Source organism: Perna viridis, chromosome 8 (genome assembly GCF_037379345.1).
Source record: "Perna viridis isolate PV_CMFRI_1.1 ecotype Kerala chromosome 8, ASM3737934v1, whole genome shotgun sequence".
NCBI lineage: Eukaryota > Metazoa > Mollusca > Bivalvia > Mytilida > Mytilidae > Perna > Perna viridis.
In genome coordinates, this window is record NC_142452.1 from 10,719,719 (window position 1) to 10,741,019 (window position 21,301).

A 21,301-nucleotide genomic window follows, 5' to 3' on the forward strand; every position below is an offset into this window, starting at 1 on the left:
GGAAACCAAGGTTATAGCGGTAATCAAAAGAATGTAATCCAGGGACAAAGACCAGACATGGAAAACAGACATACACAACAAAGAACATAAAGAAACTAAAATCATACATACAATGTAACAACTCGGACTCCACTAAAACTGAGAGCATGGACCAGGTGCACCGGCAGGGTAAGCGTCCTCTGCATTTCTAAAAACGCCCGCCGAGTTGCTCATAAAAAGTCAAGTACGGGGTAGATAAACGAGGAAAGGAAAACTATGACCCGTTGAATAAATCAGTTTTCATGGTGCTGATGGATACACCATAACGATCCACGAGTTCATCATGATGACCATAAAACTTCTGTAGTGATGACTTCAATCTTGTAGCAACATAACCCTGTTCCAGAAGCCTATTTGTTAGAGTTCTAGCGCGATACAAAACGTCTGTGTAGTTTCGGCAAGCTCTGGCATAACGTATGAGTTGTGATATGAACACTCCATACGCCGGAGCCGAAGGGATGTTGCCACAGATGGAAGGAAAGTTGACAATTTTGAATGAAAAGTCATCACGTTTGTCGTAAAGTTTGGTCAATAGTTTTCCTTTACCATCGATTTCTAAGTGTAGGTCAAGATATGAGGCTGACTTCACAGTGTCTATAGTATCATTTATCTCAAGTTCTGTGGGGGTAGATACGATGTATCAAATCCCCGAAATTAGGATTGTTTAAAGATAACGCGTCATCTATATAGCAGAAACTGAAATTGAAGGATCTAGCTAAACAATATTCTTTCTTTTTGATCAGATCAGCTATAAAGTCAGCCTCATAAGAGTGAAGGAATAGGTCAGCTAGTAAAGGAGCACAATTTGTTCCCATTGGAATGCCGCCCGTTTGTTGAAAAAGTTTTATGAGTGTTGTATGTAAGATTTGTATAAATGGCCAGAGTGTGTGATTTCTGTGTGAAAGTGCTGTATAAAATAATAAAACGCATGAGAGTATAAAACATCATTAATTTTATCGATAAAAACAGTTAAATATTGTTTAAAGTACTTAAAATCATAAAAAGGCTAAATTTAGATATCAAAAAATTAAAATAACAGATAAATCATATTTTTCATTATAAACCCGTTAACTTTTGACTATAATATGCTCTAATAGGTAAATGTATATAGTTTTATGTTGAATATTGAAATGATCAGGGAGTACTCTAAATAGACACAGTGCTTATGATAGTTATTATTGTTACAGCTTGTACTTATAGATGAGCTGATGATGTAGATCCCATATTTGTAACTACTTCTCTGACGAGAAGACCCTTGTACCATATACATGGTAGGCTGTGTTGCATGTTGTTATTTTATGTATTTTGTGCTAAGTGTAGTGTCTTCAGCATGATTTGCTTATACGTGCATTTTAACAGCTTATTTGTCTTGTCAATGCATATGTTTTATTAATAATTTGTATTTTCAAAAGATGTGCATTATTATTTAACAGATGTGCTTATTTTTGCTAACTAAATATTTTATGCAGTTTATATTTGATAATATTGAAAAAGTAGAAAACTAGCACTATTTTCTATCGACTATGAGACATACATGTAATTTTGGCAGATTTGCCTATTTGAGTGCTAGAGTTATCTTTCTTAGTACTGATTATATGTATTTTACTTGCAGGGTTACTAGTATATATCTATACATTGTTACTGTTGATATGATTGGTTGGAAATACAATACACATCTTGAATCAACGCATTGAGTTTCATTTATCCCTAAATGGTACTACAATCACTAGGTTACATTTACTTTTAACATAGACAAATGAGAATAAACAAATAACAACAAAAACACAAACAGACAGGAAGCAAATAAATGATATGATTTATCGCAAATGAGGAATGTCCAAAACACTTATATTTGGATCCCTCTATTGATTTTCACCTTTGAACATTATAGTTTCATACACACAGTTTGGAAAGGCTTGTCGTTAGATTAAAGTTTCAGAGCAGATTGGTCATATAATTAGGCAATTGGTAACTTTGCAAAATTTTACCCCTCGAAATGATTTTACTATGAAATCCGACGCGTGCAAAATGTGCATTTACTTGATTTATCGCATAACCCTTCGTCATTTTTCGGAAGCTTTATCACACATTTTTCCATTTCGGAAATTAAAAGCAAATCAATTTTAATGAAAACATCTGTAAACAGATAATTAAGTGCTATAATACAATTGTCTGTGTGTTTTCTAAACGAATTTATTTATCTTGTAAAACATATAATTAAAACTGTCCTTATTAGTTTTGACCGTCAGGATTATTACCGCAAAAATATTATGAAGATAGCGATAAGTATAATGAAATTAGTCAATTTAATCATATTTAGAAAGAGTAATCAAGGCAACAAAGGTTATAGCAGTAATCAAAAGAAAATAATCCAGGGACAAAGACCAGACATGGAAAAGAGACATAAACAACAAAGAACATAAAGTAACAAAATCATTCATACAAAGTAACAAAAGCAGATAAGCAACTCGGACTCCACTAAAAACTGGAAGCATCTGGAAGCATGGACCAGGTGCACCGGCAGGGTAAGCGTCCTCTGCTTTTCTAGAAACACCGCCGAGTTGCTCATAAAAGCGAAGTCGGGGTAGAGGAAAGAGATCAGGAAAAGTATGACAGGTTGACCAAATTAGTTTCCATGTCGCAGATGCATACCCTGTAACGATCCACGAGTTCATGATGACGACTATAAAACTTTTTAGTGATGACTTCAATCTTGTAGCAATATACCCCTGCTCCAGAAGCCTATTTAATAGAAGTCTAGCGTGATACAAAAAGTCTGTGTAGTCTCGACAAGCTCTGACATAAAAAGTCTCTGTAGTCTCGGCAATCTCTGACATAACGTATGGCCCCGTGCAGGTCCGGGTGTTAGAAGAATAGGCCTGCAGCAACACTAAGCTTATCGCAAAAGGCGACTCAATAGTGCTCAGAACCCTAGCCGGGGGCTAGGGCGATTTGCCAACAGAGCAACTGGGTTGTGTGGAATGGGATTGCCCTGGTATGTTGCATGCTATGGCGTTAGGTCATAATGCGGAAAACGTGACAGGATACCATAGTGGTGCAACGTGTTGGGAAAGATGCCACTTTCCTCGCACTTTCTGTGGTTTGCTATCGCAGAAGGAAGAATTTGGCTCCGCTAAAAGAAGCTTGTTTGTCCGACCCTACCCACCTCTCCCTATTTTCAGTGGCAATTAAAATTTGTCGACCCCATTATCAGCAATCAGTTCAAAAATTTGTTTTCGTTACCTCTGTCGTACCAAACGCAACACAAGATTTTTCATTTGAAGTCAGTTCGGCAGTACTTGAAGGTATATCCTGCCTCTTATAATTGACCACATGAAATTGTAATAATTTGTCTGTAATCAAGTTGTCCTGAATGTAGATCCAGCCTGCCATATCTACCAAATTTCATAAAGGTTTGCAGAGGCTTAGAAATTGTTAATCTGTCTCCATTAACTAGCTTTCCTTCAACTCTGATACCCGTTCTGCTGAAGGCTACAATTTCTGAAGTTTTTACTTTAAGAACTCTTTTGATTCAAACATCGTCTGCACTGAATGACATCCCTATGACTGAAACATTCTTGATTACCTGCAGTATTGTTGTTCAGAAGGTTGTGCATTCTGCATCTGACCTGATTGCTTGTACCTACAACATTTATTTGCATTTGAATTATATATTCATACCCTCTTTATTTTGTAAATATGTAAAATCCCGTTAGTGGTGTTGGGTTCAAAGACTTGCCTTTTAGTCTTATACACCTCTGCATGTGTTACAAACATTTCAAGAGAAAAATAACACAACTAAATATTTATGTCCTTGATGATTATAGGCTTAACATTATTTGAATCATAAATATTACTTGTACGAGTGTTATCTTTACTCTTTGGTGCATATGCAGCTTTTGTACCTGATACATACGACGCCTTTGTTTCAGCGTGTTGTTTATCAGCAGTAGGATAACTGTTTAATAGCATTTGATAAACCTTCACTAGCAGATCATCAATTATTCTACACGTACACACTTTCGCCATCACTAGCTATTTTCTACCCCAGAAAATGACTCAAAATCACAAAATTTATCAGAGTTTCCCTTGAGATTGAAACACCTTGGCCAGATCCTTTTTTCAATTTATCATTTATTAAACTAATTCACTGTACATGGTTTACAGTTAGATACATAATTACTATACACTGATGGGAATAAGATAAGTATCAGGCAAACACTAAAATCAAGGGAACCAAGATTTTAGCGAAAATCAAATGAATGTAATCCGGGGACAAAGACCAGATATTAAAAAAAAAAAAAACAGACAATCACAACAAAGTAAATAAAAACTTAAATATTACATACAAAGTAACACAATTAAATGAGCAACTCTGACTCCATCAAAAACCTGGAGCATTGATCAGGTGCACTGGTAGGGTAAGCGTCCTCGGCTTTTATAGATACACCCGCTGACTTGCTCATGAAAAGTCAAGGCCGAAGTAGACGAAAGAAGGGAGGAAAACTATGACAAGAAAATGATTTAATGCAATTTTAGATTCATGAGCACATAATAAATTGTATTGTATTGTAAAATCTGTTTAAAAAGCAATTATTAGTATCCTTATTATCGATTGAGGTAATATATTAATAATATGTTGCAAGTGAAATATAATACTTGGGTCGTGTTGAATTTACAAACGTATAAAATTATGTGAGTTCATATATAATTAGCGGAATACTTTGTTAAAACAGGAGCATTACAATGATAGACAGGAAAATATTTCTAATTCTTGGTAAGTTTTGAATAAATATTATACCAGTACCACGACTAAGATTTTGGAAATAGTCTAAAGAGAAAGTACAATTTCATATAAATAATTTATTAAAATCTAATTATGTGATTACAATTCAAAATAGTTTGAAGTTTACAAAAGTGAGAAAGATTTTTCAAATGGTATTAGAATATTTTTTAGTGTTTTTTTGTAAATACTGGTTCTTGTAAACAAACAGCGTCTTTGATTTGTTCAATAATTGTTCCCTCGTAAAATGACTGCATAACACACAAATACGACATCTTCCAACCATTTGCATTTTCCACTATAGAAAACTGTATTTTCAAATGTGTTTAATGGAACATGACTATAAAAAACACGGTCTTTTGTTATTAACCAAAATCTGGCAATAAATATCAATTTGTTTTGGAATATTGTGAAATTATTTTTATTCAAGGGTACAGATTGCCTTGTTTGAGTTTTTTTGTTTCGTTATGTAATTTTTCTTTTTTCTTTTTCTTTTTTGTTTTGTTTTTTTTTGTTTTTTTGCGAAAACGTCTGTTGAAAGATTCTTGAATTAGTTGATTTCACTTATCTATCGTACAATTGACTTTCTATTTCGTAAGGAACTAAATTTCGTACCTTTCAAGCCAACAATCACGAAAATGACGAAAATTGATACTCAACGAAGAATGATACATCCACAGTACAAAATTACTAAAGAAATAAATTCCAAAATTGGCATATGTAACAGTTACATTGTAGTAACATTTCTAAAGTAGTTTTATATGTATCATGAAATTATGAAATTCTTCTTTACCGCTATAACACTGGTTCCCTTGATTACTCTTTGAATTAGAAACCGCCTTTGTTATGTAATAATTATAAAAACAAAAACAAAAAACCAACAACAACCAAAGAAAAAAACATACAGAAAGCTATAATAACTATGAATACGTTTTTGTAAGTAAATATATATCATACCGGTAAAAAGGGACATTTGTTATTATTCTGTTTTCAATGAGGCTTTTTTGAAAGCGGTATAGAAAATATATATTAAATATATATTAACTTTTTAGCTGTTGGATGGTCATTATTAACAGGTTGTCCTGCATGTATCGATTATGAATTTAACTTAATCAGATGTTTCGAACTCCTCAGTGATAGTGGTACAGTTATTCCAGTGTCGATGATTTCTTTTAGCACGAGATATGCCACACTTTGTTTGTGAGTAATATACTTGTTCTAAACGTTGTTGTATTTGTTGTTGATTATAAAAGGAATATTTAGTATCAAATGAGCGGAATACTACTGAAAAAAGAAAATGACAATAACAGAGTATTACAAATAACAAAAGAATGAATATTGTAAACATGTCAAAGAGGCATTGACGTCACCGGGAGGAAACAGGTCAGCTCAAGGCCCTATTCAGAGGAGACCCTTTGAAAACATTGTGTTGACTTAAGATGCCTTTGATATTTGAGCAAGTGTTGCATTATTGACCTTATCGTAGGGAAAGGAAAACTTATTGTTAGATTTAAACAACTAGTTGGTTCAGGCCTAGGGCTAAGCATGGACGCCAATCAGAAAATGATGAATGTACAAAACGACTACTTTAAGCTAGATCATAAGATGTAGACTTCTGATTGTTGTTTCAAAATGTTTCTCTAGAAGTGATTTTAGTTAAAAATATTAAAAATAAGCTGTCTTGGCAAACAAGAAAATTGTGTGACGTTGTAATACAGGTTCTTTATAGACCTATAAGGAAAGGTAAAATAATAGGAGTCGTCTTTAACTAAATTAAAAAAACTGGATGGTTGCTCATAAATTCCTTCTCATTCCTAAATTTGTTGTTTAGTATTTTTTTTAAACAGGTAGTATTTATTGACATAGGGAACGATACTTTCAAAACTTTTAACGTATACTATATCATCACAAAAAACCCTTCCCAACTCGTTTTAATTAGTGGGTTAGTCGAGTCTCATTACAATATGACTTATATTGTTCTATTCAGTCGTTGTATGTAGGATATAACAATAGTCCATTCTGTTTTCTGTCCTGATGAACTTCCTGATGAGTCAATCAGATTTAATCCTTAATGATTTTGAAAGCGTGTTTTTAAGGGACTACCCGCGGACTCGGAAAATGTAACCTAAACAGAAATCACAATAGAGGTTTGTTAGATCCTACATGCAGTGACTGAATGGAACAATTGGTAGGGCTGATTTAGTTTGATTGAGTATTGGTTGAGTGCCTATACAGTATGTTATACGAATTTTGTCATTTTATTTTTTCCTTTTAACATGCATTTCACTACTTGTGCACCTGGTCCATACTCCCAGTTTTTTAGTGGAGTCTGAGTTGCTCATTTGCTTTTGTTACTTTGTATGTATGATTTTAGTTACTTTATGTTCTTTGTTGTGTATGTCTATTTTCCATGTCCCTGGATTACATTCTTTTGATTACCGCTATAACCTTGGTTCCCTTGATTACTCTTTCACATTTTGTACACATGAGAAAATCATGTTTCTTTCAGCCGATAGTTCATTCGTTTTGTTTTGCATTTTCAATATAAAGCTATTGATTTTTATTAGAACGTTTGTTTCCTTTTGTTTAAATATATCTGTTATTAAGATGCTTAATAAAATTGAGTCATTGTACAATAGTTGAAAGAGTAAGGTACATGAAGATGACATCACTCTTTTTATCAAATGTTTTACGTACTTAAATTTACAACAATTAGTAACCATTCATGGACAATTTGTTTTGTTCAGAGCAGCAGACGATATTGTCAACTGTCTGGAGAATGTGTATGACAGATGCCCACAGCATATCCATTTGAATCCATATGCTGCAGATGAGTTGTCTACTCGTGTATTGATCTATGGTGCATGTCGATATAAACAAGGTATGAATAATAAAATAAAAGATGAATAACTATGGTTGATAAATAATTTGTCATAAAATGTGTCTTTGTTTTCAGTGTTAATTCGTGAATCTTTAGTCAATAAAGAGATGTATATTTCTGCATGTGTACTGTAACTAACATGCGTATATGTGATCTTAGAATGAGTGCACATGAGAAACAATATATTCCTGCGCTTCCCCAAAACGCATCTGATACTGTGCTTGTAGATGCCTCGAGGGTTATTTTACACCTTCTCCCTGTGTCAGAAAAAAACATCGATGAATTGCATGCATTAAGAACCTAAAAATGAGTAAGATGTCCGCAATTATACCAGAGTTTGTAGTAGTCATTTTGTAGGACAATTTTCGCACACCTTATTACTTACAGTCTCCTTTCAAAGAAAGTAAAACAAATGATATCATTGGCACATGGTCTCTGACAGTTGTTCAGTAGCAAACGAACAGTTTGAAACCACTAGGTTTGACCGACACAATAATGTATCATTGAATCAAATACTGAAGACTACATGTACTATATGTAAACAAAACAATAATTCAGTCGTAACAACTTCATATTCTGGTTTCATGTACTCCCCATCAAAAATTTATATTGAAATTCTGGTTGGTGACACTAACATAAAGCAAAGTTTTAGAGTTCAGTGTCTTTTGCATACGATGATATATGAAAGCATGTAGGAAAAAGATTATAAATTCAGATATTATACTGGCTTTCCAACATACTGTGTTTTTGATTTGTTTGCTTGTTTGAATGATATGTGGTCAATGGATGATAAAGCTTACCATGATCAGGCTTAAGAATATAACAAATCAGGAAATAAAAACATTCTGAAGCGAATAAGTATGTTCATACTCATTTGCATGAAATAAAGACTTAGACTCAAACAGAGTATATGTTTCATAAACAACAATATCTGCCGTGCTAAACAGAACGATCAGTTTTACCTATGATTGCAGTAAATCATTGATGGTTTGAACAACAAGAGACCAGATCATTTGCTACTGGACACAGTAGTGTCACCCACATACAAGAATATTGTTGGATTGCACATATTTTTTTTACTGAGAGAACATAATCACTAACATCTTTAAGGCTTACCATGAAAATCGTTGTTGGCGTAGCGCTAAATGATATTGTAACTTTTATATCCCGACTGTGAGGATGTTATGTTGTTTTATAAACACATTGTAAATCATAAAGATTTATTTTAACAAAGTTGTCGTTAGGTGACGTCATCACGGCCTCCATCAGAAGTGGAACTTTTTTTTCGTAATAAAAAGGCCACCCTTACAAAATAAATAGAACATAGGGTCAAACAGTAATCATGCAAATATATCCAATACCGCTATGTTTAGCAAGATTCTGACTAAATAAAAGTGTTTAGCATAATGAGATATGTTTGTGTACAATTTTTTGTGAATATCAGTTAACCGATTTAGGAGTAAATACGCATGGCCTTTTAGTTTTTTTGCGATTGGTGACGCTATAATTGTCAAAACGTTTCTTCTCTAAAAGTACTTGACACATTTTTACCTGCAAAAAATGATTGTAGGTCTTCTATCCGTGTGAAAACATAGCAAATGTTAATAAAAACTCAACATTTTCCCCTTTTTCTACCTTTTTGTGTTTCACTATTTTCAATGCTATTATCTTAAAAATGTTCTTCTCTTGAACTACCAAATATTGATTGGAGGTTGGTATGACTGTTATTTTGTTATATGTGAATAAGCATGGTATTGGAAAAATAAACATAGATATCAATCTAAATGCTGTTTTTTTGGTATTTTTCCACAACTACATCAGGATCATAAACATGAAAGTTATAATAAAGATAAATATGATACTAAGAGTTGATCATGAATAACAGTAATGATTTTTGTTTTGCCATTTTCAAAATTGTTGTATTTTTCAAAATGGCTGCAATTTCTCTGCAATTTATTCTACATGCCCGGATTTTAACGATATTTGGTTTGTTGGGGCATCATTTAATCCTAAGTTGAATGGTGATAGCAAAAGCTTGTTCCAGACAGTCATTTTCAAATTTTAAAATGACCGCTGTTTCCCAGCAAATTGTCACGCTCAAGTGGACTTTTTATATTTGGTTTATATTTGAAACATGGTTGCCTGAAATAAATTGAAATGATGAAAATGTTGTATAGCCACGACTTTACTCTAATACTTGTTAAGTAAGTAGGGAGAACTTGCAGTCCATTTTTTCAGTGGTTCTTATATTGCTTTTTAAGGCATTTCGAACCTTATACATTACCTTAGATTTTCAGTTTAACTAACCTAACCGTTATCGTCAGGATATGTTTACCCAAATCCGTTCTTTTTTGGCGAATGTTTTCTGTTTTTTTTAAGATCACTGATCATTTGACATTTTAGTATTGTATGTTTATTAAACTGTTTTAAATGGAGTATAAAAATTAATATTTTTTCCATGTTTATTTTTTGTTCTGATTTGGAATTTTGAATTCAATTTCAAATTTTTTACTATATTATGTCCAAGCCAGTTGTTGTGTTCATAACAAATGCTAAGTCTCTGTGCTTAAATTTGCAAAAAAAACTTATATTATGTTAACACTTGTCCATACTATTTGAGTTAGCCCACTGGGGTCTGTCTTTGCCACCCTCCGCGTCGCTCGGTATTATTATTACTTTCCAAAATCTTCTCCTCTGACAATACTGGACATATTATAACTTAATGTGGTATAACAGTTTCTTGTGGTATTCTGTGTAGAACTGATGTTGGGATGTTTGATACGTCTCAAAAGAATGATTGCCGTTATTTAAAATAGAAAACATTTTTAGGCACATTCCTCCAAAACGGTTAGGTTTAGCAAACTTTTGACAACAGAAAAAGTTTTTAGCATGATGAGATAAATTTGTTATCACTGTGTTTTTCAGTTTAACGATTGATTTAGGTATAGGCGAAAATATACATTCAATCTTAAGTTTTATGTAATTTCTTTATAGATTACAATAACGGCGTGGAATGTATTGGTGAAAATTTTACCGTTGCTGAGGAAAGAGCTAAGCAGATATTTAATCAAAGATTCTTATCATCATATAGTAGGTCAACAAACGTTACGGAATTCTGTAGGTAAGTAAAAGAATTCTGTACGTAAGTAATTTCTCGTGGGTTTTCGCCGACCCCGCATTAAATCAGATTTAATATATCATTTATTTATATATCCAAATTTGCAGTGCTACAAATTTCAAAATGCCTAAAAAACTGAATCTTCATTCCTTGTATCGCATAATGTAGAACCTTTCCTTCCTGATGATATGTTATTCATTGACACACAAGTACAGCATATCAAAATTTGCAATATATATATATATATATATATATATATATATATATATATATATATATATATATATATATATATATATATATATATTTTTTTTTTATTTACACATATGAGATAAAACACCGTGTATAAGGTAATATAGGTATTGAAGTATTCCGTAGCTCATCAGTTATTTTAAAAATTCAGAAAATGTTTTCCTAAATAATTCAGTATCTTGATATTTGTTTCAGAAAGTTTTCAGTAAAGACACGTGTGTTGAGAAACTACATTAAAACGTTTAACTGCTCAGAAGCGTTCACCAATTACATAACACAAGCTATCACAACAGTAATGCCTCTCAAATGCAACTATAAAGGTGAAAACATCTGGCTTGAAGAATTTCTTGTGTCTTCAAGCATGTTATGGACCTCTTGTTCGATATTAGAATTATTTATTGCCATGCTTACATGGATTATTACACCATGAAATAGTTATAAGTTATAATTCTAATACTTGTTTTTCATTGGAAATCTTGGCACAGGAATTCAAAAGCTTTTTATTGAGCACGAACTCTAAGAGTCAATCATTTCCATGTTTGGAAAGGGTTTCAAAATTATATGTACATTTGCCAGAAAAGACACCTGATCTACCTTATACAGTCCGTTGCACAACATCACGTATCAAGTATTTCTTTTTAATTAGTTGATTTGTTAACTATCCTTCTAAGTTTCTAGCGTTTTTACAGCAAATAAAACTATTTTTTAAATGTTTTTTATAATAAATATTTAAAAACAAGTTATCTTATCAAATCAATTTGATGTTTTATGAGTAGAAATAGAATAAACATCATGTATTGTCATGATAATGTTACGAAATACATTCTGCAAAAAAATTACATTAAGGAATAACCGTGTACAGCTTTTCGCTAACGGTTAAAGAAACAAACATAATGGTCGGTATTTATTTTGCTTTTTTATTTGCATTTATTATTTATTTTTGTTTTCTTTTTTCTTGTTTCAATTTTTGTCCGTTTTTCGTTGTTTCAAATGTTTGTTTTTTTTTTTCTTCAAAATTACAGATGTCGATCTTTCAGTGTTTATTTGCCATCAAATGGCTTATGTTCTTCATCTTTAACTTCATATTTTTACTTTGCAATTTTCATCTGCTCTTTGAGCTTCTCCTTTTCTTTAACTATTTCCTTTGCAAATTTCCTCTGCTGCTCTAACATTTTAGTTGTATTATCTGAAATTAAACAGCAAAATGTGTTTTATAATGATAAGTTAAGTATAAGATGCTACGGAAGTTTTAATCAATAAATGTTCGCAATTAAATTCTAATTGCAATACACCTGTTACTGATATAACAACACGACAACGATCGACAATGTATTATTCATACCCTGAATGTCTCATCAAATTGTATGCTGCAACATTTTTCAAGATTTATGTGACATTCTGTTGCATTATCAGTTTAGCACATGCGTATAGAGTATTCATATCATAACTCTTATATTATGCAAGTTGCAAGAATGTTTTGTACTGTGCTAATGATGTAACTGGGAGAGAGTTATGATGTTACAAGGTCAAAGTCATTGCTACAAACACATTATTGTTGTCACCTTGATCGTAATAATTTATTCACATGTCATTATTGTCTTGTTGTGTCTTTACCTGTATCACTATGTCATAGTTTGTCTACCCCATACAATAGGAACAAAGTAGAAGTTTCTATGACAGTAGAGAGTGATTATTACTATTCTCTCGGCTACTATATATAAGTTTTTTATGTAGGTGTATGTTTTTATTTTATTTTATTTTTTGTTTTTATTTTTATTTTTATTTTTTTATTATTATATATATATTTTTTTTGGTTATTTATAACTTTTTAATGTAACTTTTTGTATGTATCTACTATCTTTGCCCATTAACTTAATTATTGTCGTGCGTTCCCGTCTTCACACGGAAGACAACATGTTTCTTAAAACTCAGCGTTCGTCTGTGTTAACATGTTAAAGAGCAATCAGGGGAATCAAGGTTATAGCGGTAATCAAAAGAATGCAATCCAGGGACAAAGCTCAGACATGGAAAACAAACTTACACAACAAAGAACATTAAGTAACTAAAATCATACATACAAAGTAACAAAAGCAAATGAGCAACTCGGACTCCACTAAAAACTGGGAGCATGAACCAGGTGCACCGGTAGGGTAAGCGCCCTCTGCTTTTCTAGAAACACTCGCCGGGTTGCTCATAAAAAGTCAAGACCGGGGTAGACAAACGAAGAAAGGAAAGCTATGACCCGTTGAATAAATCAGTTTTCATGGTGCAGATGGATACACCATAACGAGTACAGTGTCGACAAATCATAGGTTTTAATGCTATTATATTCAGATAATAGTCTTGAACTGATTGTCTCCGAAATATATTTCGAACATGTTAAAGAATGGACCCATTATGTTGTAGATTACATGTAAGTTATAATATTTTTAAAACAGTGACATGTTTCAGTTTAATCAAACTAGGTCACGGGTTCCACAGATAACTATTGAAGTAGTAGCTGTATGTTAAGTTATTCCTGCAGTCACATTAGTAACTAATTAATTTAGTTCTAAAACATTGTGTTGTTTTCTTTTCTGAATGAATGATTGATACTGCTAAAATGTAAGAGTCATATTGTCTATCCATGAGTTCATGATGACGACCATAAAAAAACTTCTCTCGTGATGCCTTAATTCTTGAAACAACATAACCATGTTCCAGAGGTCTAACTGAATAGAGTCTATTAGTTTGGGACAATACGGAATGAGAAGTCATCGCATTTTAATTTGTTCGTGAGTTTTCCTTTCCTAAAATTTTCACGGTTTTGATTAATACAAGGAGAAACTAAGTTATTATTAAGGTAAATCCATTCGTATGTTTATAACATATGAACCCTTTTGCCTGGAATCTCTACAACATCGTGAGCATCGGCAGCAGGTTCTCTTGAACAACCCACAAAACAATACAAGGATCACTCGTATAGGAATGTTGAATGGTGAGGGATATCGATGCTCATAGTCGATTACCAAAGAGTGACGATTGAACCTCCATTTTTGTTTAGCCTTCTTTTTTATCTGTTTGAAACGAGCACTTAGAAAAATAAAAAAAAAAATGGTCAGTTTCCAATAATACAAGCAAGTGGAATTTCGTTAATCTGATTACATGTCAGACAAAAAATAGGTTTACAATAAAGAGATATACTGCGTTGTTTGTGAATATTTTTTATTAAGAATTTTAAAGGTTATAGTAATAAAGATCGTTAAGGAAACTATAAAAATTAAAAATAATATATAAATTACCCTTTTAGCCTTAAACCGTGATATTGATTTGTACAGAACGACAATATCTTGTCCATGTCTTGCATAAAGTAGTATGCAAACAGTGAAAGAAAAATACATTCCAATCTTTACCAAAGTTATTTAACTAAATATGGCTATGACTATATTCAACAACAACCAGTTTGTCAGCATCATGTACAAGGCAGCTATAACTGTTGTTATCCACTCATACGTCGGGCACCTGTCCACCTCCGGGTTGTTCCGCCACATGGTCTCATTAGACGTACAATCACCGAGGTCAGTTGCTAACTGTTAGTAATTAGATAAAAAATGAATAGACAAAACTTCTACTTACTGTAAAAAAAATATCATTATATGACCTAACACATGTGTTAATAATGGTCTCCATCTTTTGTGAGTTCAATTAAAGTTTTTTTTCTGCTGTTGTTTAAAGATGTTATTTACGTTATATTGTTTCTGTTGTACTGGTTTATTTATGATTGCCATTTATTATCCATGTACTTTAGACCACTGCGAACACGGTATAAGTGTAATCAATTATAAATAGATTTTCAAATTGTAACACATTTTTATCACCTGGGTTTACTTTTAACAAATATATATTATATTTATCTATATTAAGATAGCATTACTAATAACTACCTTCTATAGTATCAAGCATAGGATCTCCGAACACTTGCCAAAAGGAAGTCCTCAACACAGCCCAAATCCGCCATCTATCGATTTGACCAGGGAACGTTGCTATATTATGGGATGGATATAGATAAGCGTGGTAAACAACTCCCGCACCCAGAAGTAATACAAACAATATTACAAGATAGTGTAAAAAGTCCATCAGCTGAAAGAAATGAAACCTAATTTTGAGTTAATTATATAGAAAATTGTATTGTAATTAATCATTTACTTTTACATGAATTCAAAGATCACAGTAACAATTAAATACACAATGTTAAGTGTTCAAGAACAGATAATATAACACTTTATGGACTATTTTCAAGTTTGTAGAGTAAAATTAATAATTAATGACACAAATGATGGTTTTACGTTTTGCATACTTCATGAGACAAATTCAAGTCAGTCACATATTTGATAACGTTCCTTTATCTTAGTAACCATCAATCAGCCTTCTACCACTACCAGCTTTAATGGTAAGTTGACAATATTTTTTGCTCTACATTTGAAGCATGCGATCCTAATTTGTTGTTAACGTACCATTTCCTTTGCCATAATGATTATTATGCCAAGATTCTTTAGAAGAAGGAGTAAGTTGAACAATCTCAGGAACATACAGAACAGAGACACACTGTATAATATCCTGATGTGCAACAGTAAAGAAGGCATTGCAAGAATATGGAGTATGAAGGCAATGAGATATAAAATGATAAACAGCGAATCTAGGACGTTCCATATGTTGTAAAAATGTAGAAATATTCTCAAACAAGAACAACCGCAGCCGTTTTCAGCCTAATTTGATAACAAAAAATGTTATAAATCATAGAAATAATAGAAGTTCTTCCTGAATCAATGTGTTTTCTGAAATTAATTCAATCATGGCATTAAATAACACATTGTTTTTCTTCTAAACTGCCAGAAGGCGTTTTTGAAAAAAAATGAGCATGGAACAAATATGTTGTTGAAATATTTTTAATTCTTTTTTTATCGTTTCTGCAGAAGTATTGCATTTGATTTTGAAGGCGAAATAAATGACCTACAATTTACATTAATTATGAAGGCACAAAATATCATTAAGATTTAAAATAAGAGGATATTTGTTGACAAATCTAGGCTTGTAACAATAATTCTCTAATCTTACCTACATGTATTTTATATTTGCATTTTAGAATCACATTCAATTAAATCCTTAAGAAATGTTTATATCAGAAGTCATACCATCCTCCAAATTTCTTCCATCAATTCCCCTACGATAAAAGCAAAAACTAATCCCTCCATTATTGAGATTATGTTTCGCGTAGTGCAGTAGTCAAAAATATACTGAATAAAATCAGCGCTGTCAGGAAACATATCTACAAAAAAATGTCCATAAATGTTTTAAAGCAGTTAACATATAGTGGCCTTGAAAAAAATTGCTACAATTTTCCCCAAATTATTAAAGTAACTAGGGCATGATGTATGCACATTTGTTAGAGGTAATTTTATGAAAACATGTTAGGAAAGGGTGTTGCAACACTTTAAAAATTCGCTAGGTTTGGAAATCAAAATAGTAGCAATGTAATGTTCTCAATTTAAATAATAATTGCATATTCAGATATATCAAAGAAAAATATATGTTGAAATAAAAATATCTTGCAAAGTGAAGCCAGACTCGAAAAATCGGTGCAGAAATAAGTTTGCTTGGAGACTTTAAATTCCAGTGATGCTGTTAAATAATTATATTGCAGACTTTAGTCATTACCTAAAGAAAATATCATTTAAAAGGCAGATCATAACAAAAGACTTGCTTGTAAGAGTAATCAAGGGAACAAAGAAACAAACATTCCAGTGGAATTTAAAAGAATGCAATACAGGGACAAAGACCAGACATAGAAAACAGATATACACAATAAAGAACATAAAGTAACTAAAATCATACATAAAAAGTAACAAAAGCAAATGAGCAACTCGAACTTCACTAAACATTTGGAGCATGGACCAGGTGCACAGGTAAGGTAAGCGTCCTCTACTTTTCTAGAAACACTCGCCGAGTTGCTCATAAAAAGTCAAGTCCGGGGTAGACAAACGAGGAAAGAAAAACTATGACCCGTAGAATAAATCAGTTTTAATGGTGCAGATGGATACACCATAACGATCCACGAGTTCATGATGACGACCATGAAACTTCTGAAGTGATGACTTCAATCTTGTAGCAACATAACCCTGTTTCAGGAGCCTATTTGTTAGAGTTCAACAAAGAACATAAAGTAAGTAATATAATGCATACAAAGTAACAAAAGCAAATGAGCAACTCGGACTCCACGAAAAACTGGAAGCATGGCCCAGGTGCATCGATAGGATAAGCGTCCTCTGCCTTTCTAGAAAAAACCCGCCGAGTTGTTCATAAAAAGTCAAGTCTGGGCTAGATGAAAGAGAAAAGGAAAATATGACACGTTGAACAAATCCATGGGCAGTCGGATACACCGTAGCTTCAATCTTAACCCTGTTCTTGTAAGAAGTCTAGCGCGATGCAAAAAGTCTGCATACTTACGGCAAGCTCTGGCATAGTGTATGAGTTATAGATAATACTATTTTTATAATTAAAAACATACGATTATGCGACATAAAAATCTGCATGTTGTAATTTGACCATGAGATATTTTAGTTCTATATAGCAAATTCCTTGTTACTTGTCGGTGGATTTCTTTCGGTTATATGCAAATTTTTACTCAACACTGTAAATATGCATTTTTGTACCTTACATTTGACATTATTTGTTATTTCTTATTTGTCTTTTATATGAAGTTAACTAACTGTTTGATAGCTGTTTACCTTAGCAAATGTTACTATATTATGTCTATGAATAATGCGAGGAATTTGTTTTAGTAGTTTTGACTTTGAAAGATTTGCCCCCTCTCTTGCTGTTCCTATATCATCGAATTCGCCTTCAACGACTTCATCTACGTCATCCTATTTTTTAAAAGCATGATCATTGTATGCATACATTCTGCCGTTTGCGTCTTTCTGTGCCGCTGAATGCGAAATAAACTCTTCAATTTTGTAATGATGTCCAAATCTTAAAGGACTTTCTTCAATATCCCAAACATTGCATACATGGTCTAAAGCTTGTTTAGCCATATTCTCGTCACATTGATGCAGCCTTTCTAAAAGTAAAACTGCCCTTTGTTTGAAATCACTGCAAAGAACAGAAAGTGCAAGTACATTTAGTTCTCAAATAGGAAATGACAATCAATCAGTAGCGCACGGATTTTCCCCTTAAAATTGAGGTTTGAAAAAGTAAGCTTCACATAATATCTGCAGTAAACCATCATATTGCTTTATATATAAAAATAATTAATAGATAATACAATGTTCAAATGTTTCTAACTGGCCCTTAGTGCGCATATCTGTCATAGATTTTGGTCAAATATGTTATTTATATACTCTTTTTATGTCACAATTAAATATTATATTATTTAAGAATAATAATGTTTCAGTATAAACATGTTTTGTTTTCTTCACAGATCTGCCCATACAATATTCTTTTAATAATCTTAAATACTGTGAATGCTTCTGCAGACTGTCAGCTAATTCTTCTTCAAAGCATTCTTCTGCTTCTTCTGCCATATTAGATAGGTATACACTGGCTATGAGAGCAGTTACTGCAAAGAGTGATCAGGGAAACCAAGATTCAATCAGGAATCAAAGAATGCAATCCAGGGATAAAGACAAGACATGGAAAACAGACGCACATAACAAAAAACTTGAAATAACTGAAATAACCAGAACAACACCCACAAAACAAAAATAGTAAATCCTATTTTACCAATCTGAACATGCTTATTCTATTGCTAATACAAACGAATTTTCTATTTACTAACTTATGGTAATCAGATTTATCTATTTAAGCTATGTTTAACTTCTTTTGAAAAACGCTTGCATGACCAATAAGAGGAAAAAATAAAGCATGTGCGTCAGAGTTTCGACAGAAAACAGTAATCAAAATGAAATATATACAAAATGACTTACAAAGTGGAAAGTCACAAAACTGCAATACATCAAATTTTCCATTTGCGTTGAATAATACTGCAAGGCGTAGTATTTTGCTAGAATCATTTTCTTCCTGTTCGTTGTCTTCAGACTTAATTTTTGCCTGACTGTCGTGAGTTTTTTTCGACGACTGCTGCAGCAAACTTCATTCCTTCTACACAGAGTTACACACCGTCCTTTAAACAGTAATCATGAGGTAATAAAAATGTAATATGAAAACAGTCTTTAGATGTATCATTTGACTACCTGATGGCTACTTCATTCATTCCACATCTAGTTAGACAATCATTTTATCACTTGTCATGATATAGACAAATAGTACATGTAATAGTATTTTATTATCTGTAACAATGTATATATATGCTGAAACCAAAATATTGCAATTATACAAAAACAAGTCGCTAAATAGCACACATTCATATTCTGTAGGAAAAATCAGAGAATTACCACTGTAAACCTAACAGAATTGTTATCAAACTCATAAATATATTCTTAAAGGTAAATCTTGCGCATTACACCATGAAGTTCTATTAAAATTTGATTGAGCATATAACAATTAAAATAAGTTTTAATAAAATAGAAAATGCATCACAAATTGTAGTAAGAACCTTTTAATAAACTGCTAGTTAATACAGTTATTGCCTGGCGAATATCTTCTTCCGACTTCATCTCTTCAATGGATGTTGCGGCCTCGTCATTTAAAGCCTAAATTATTCAACATTTACTAGACATTAGAGCATGTACTTTCTAAACTTCTAAGCATGTATATGAATAATAAGTTTGCTTCTTACAAAAATAAAAGAGACAAATTGTTACACTAAATAACAACCGAAGGAAAAAACCCAATAACTGCTCATTATCACATTTCATGCGGGTATATAAATATGTATATAGTAGATGAATTCATTAATTAAGGATAAATCCGGAAAATGAAATATTCACTACTCTCTAGACTATATTAAATACAGGTAGTCCATTCGATGTTGGACAAAAACATTGGCGTAATGAAGACAACATCAGTGTTTAAAAGCGAACAAGGTTTTTGTGTATCCTTGGTTGATAAATTATGACGATGGTAATTTGATCAATAAAATTTGTATAAGCTCTAGCATATCGTTTCAACTGTGAAATACAGGAACAGCTTATATAAAATGTTATAAAATTATTAAATCACACTGATATTTTTTAATTATAATTGTTTTAATTTTTACTTATTTACTTGATAATGTTTCCAAAAACGTTGGAAGAAACGTTGTAAAATGGACTTAATATTCATGAGGCGAGTGTCGGTAATGCTGAATATCCATTCAAATCATGTCCACTTAAAGAAAATGGTTAAGTCATACCTTTAACAATTGGAAATCGTTGTTTTCGTCGTTTTGTTTATCTTGAACCATCTACACACACAAAGGTTTTGAATAAAAATATACTCAGATTTGACAGACATCACATTACTCTGATTTAAATTAGGTGAAGCGCGGTGTCTGTATATTTAACATAGCGAAATATATCCCAAGATTCGCTCTTTGTGCAATTTTATTTTAGTTGAACGATATTCATCGGGAAAGAACGGTATATGATATTTATCATAATATTATTCCAATAATATATTTTTGAAATCCCAATCGGTTAGTAAGAACTGCTGTCGAATTTATCATAACGGAATAAGCATTGCCGTCAGTCATATGAGGCGATCTTTAATGCATTCATGTTTTTAAGACCTTTCGTTAAAATTACTAATGCTTTAAAACCATTGTAATAAATCATTGGAAAAAGTTAGATAGTAACCTCGATTTAGGTTATGTCCGGCAGAAGCTCGAATTTATCGGTTTAAGACATTGTATATAAATCGTACCTGCATGTAAACTTCAGATCGTTGACGTTCTGATAATTGGATTTGATTCATTAGGTTATGATTTTCTATATCTTGAACAGCATCCATGCGGTTTGTTATCATAGCGTCAACAAAGGTGTTCTAACAAGATAAAAACCGTATCAATCAATACAGACTTGTTTTTCCCAGCTGAAAAAGTCTAGCGTAAAGGTGTTGTTATTTATAACATAGTTGATTTACCTTAGGGATTGCTAAAGACAAGTAATTTAACTTTTCAGACACTATTACCTTTGTCTGAAGGTGTATATTTGAAGTTATTACTTGCAAAGTACACTGTTTGTTTTTCTTGACAGATTCAATAGTTTAAATGAAAAATAGAGACAATTGTCATTCCTCGAAATCATGTGTCGCA

The 21,301-nt window shown here is 32.2% G+C and overlaps 2 protein-coding genes across 4 annotated transcripts; one reads left to right on the top strand and one right to left on the bottom strand.

Moving 5' to 3' along the window:
- The first annotated feature begins 5,754 nt into the window (after positions 1 to 5,754).
- On the top strand, positions 5,755 to 11,503 carry LOC148609296 (uncharacterized). Its single transcript, XM_088541285.1, has 4 exons — positions 5,755 to 6,022; positions 7,570 to 7,703; positions 10,698 to 10,824; positions 11,269 to 11,503. The coding sequence occupies exons 1-4, from the start codon at positions 5,985 to 5,987 to the stop codon at positions 11,501 to 11,503; spliced, it is 534 nt and encodes a 177-aa protein (XP_088397411.1). The 5' UTR covers positions 5,755 to 5,984.
- Positions 11,504 to 11,604: 101 nt separating this feature from the next.
- Positions 11,605 to 21,026, bottom strand: LOC148609297 (uncharacterized). Of its 3 annotated transcripts, XM_088541496.1 has the most exons (7): positions 20,911 to 21,026; positions 20,402 to 20,452; positions 19,664 to 19,760; positions 19,035 to 19,231; positions 18,568 to 18,667; positions 17,838 to 18,201; positions 15,238 to 16,378 (listed from the first exon to the last, which is right to left on the bottom strand). In XM_088541496.1, exons 1-5 carry the CDS (start codon positions 21,010 to 21,012, stop codon positions 18,665 to 18,667), a joined length of 450 nt encoding a protein of 149 aa, XP_088397622.1. In that variant the 5' UTR covers positions 21,013 to 21,026; the 3' UTR covers positions 15,238 to 16,378; positions 17,838 to 18,201; positions 18,568 to 18,664. The 3 variants fall into 3 exon arrangements, 1 of the variants encoding a protein (XP_088397622.1); XR_015914617.1 differs by lacking the exons at positions 18,568 to 18,667; positions 19,035 to 19,231; positions 19,664 to 19,760; positions 20,402 to 20,452; positions 20,911 to 21,026 and adding exons at positions 11,605 to 12,259; positions 14,466 to 14,642; positions 14,997 to 15,192 and having other exon boundaries at positions 15,567 to 16,378; positions 17,838 to 18,535; XR_015914616.1 differs by lacking the exons at positions 18,568 to 18,667; positions 19,035 to 19,231; positions 19,664 to 19,760; positions 20,402 to 20,452; positions 20,911 to 21,026 and adding exons at positions 14,165 to 14,642; positions 14,997 to 15,192 and having other exon boundaries at positions 15,567 to 16,378; positions 17,838 to 18,535.
- Between the last annotated feature and the right edge of the window lie 275 nt (positions 21,027 to 21,301).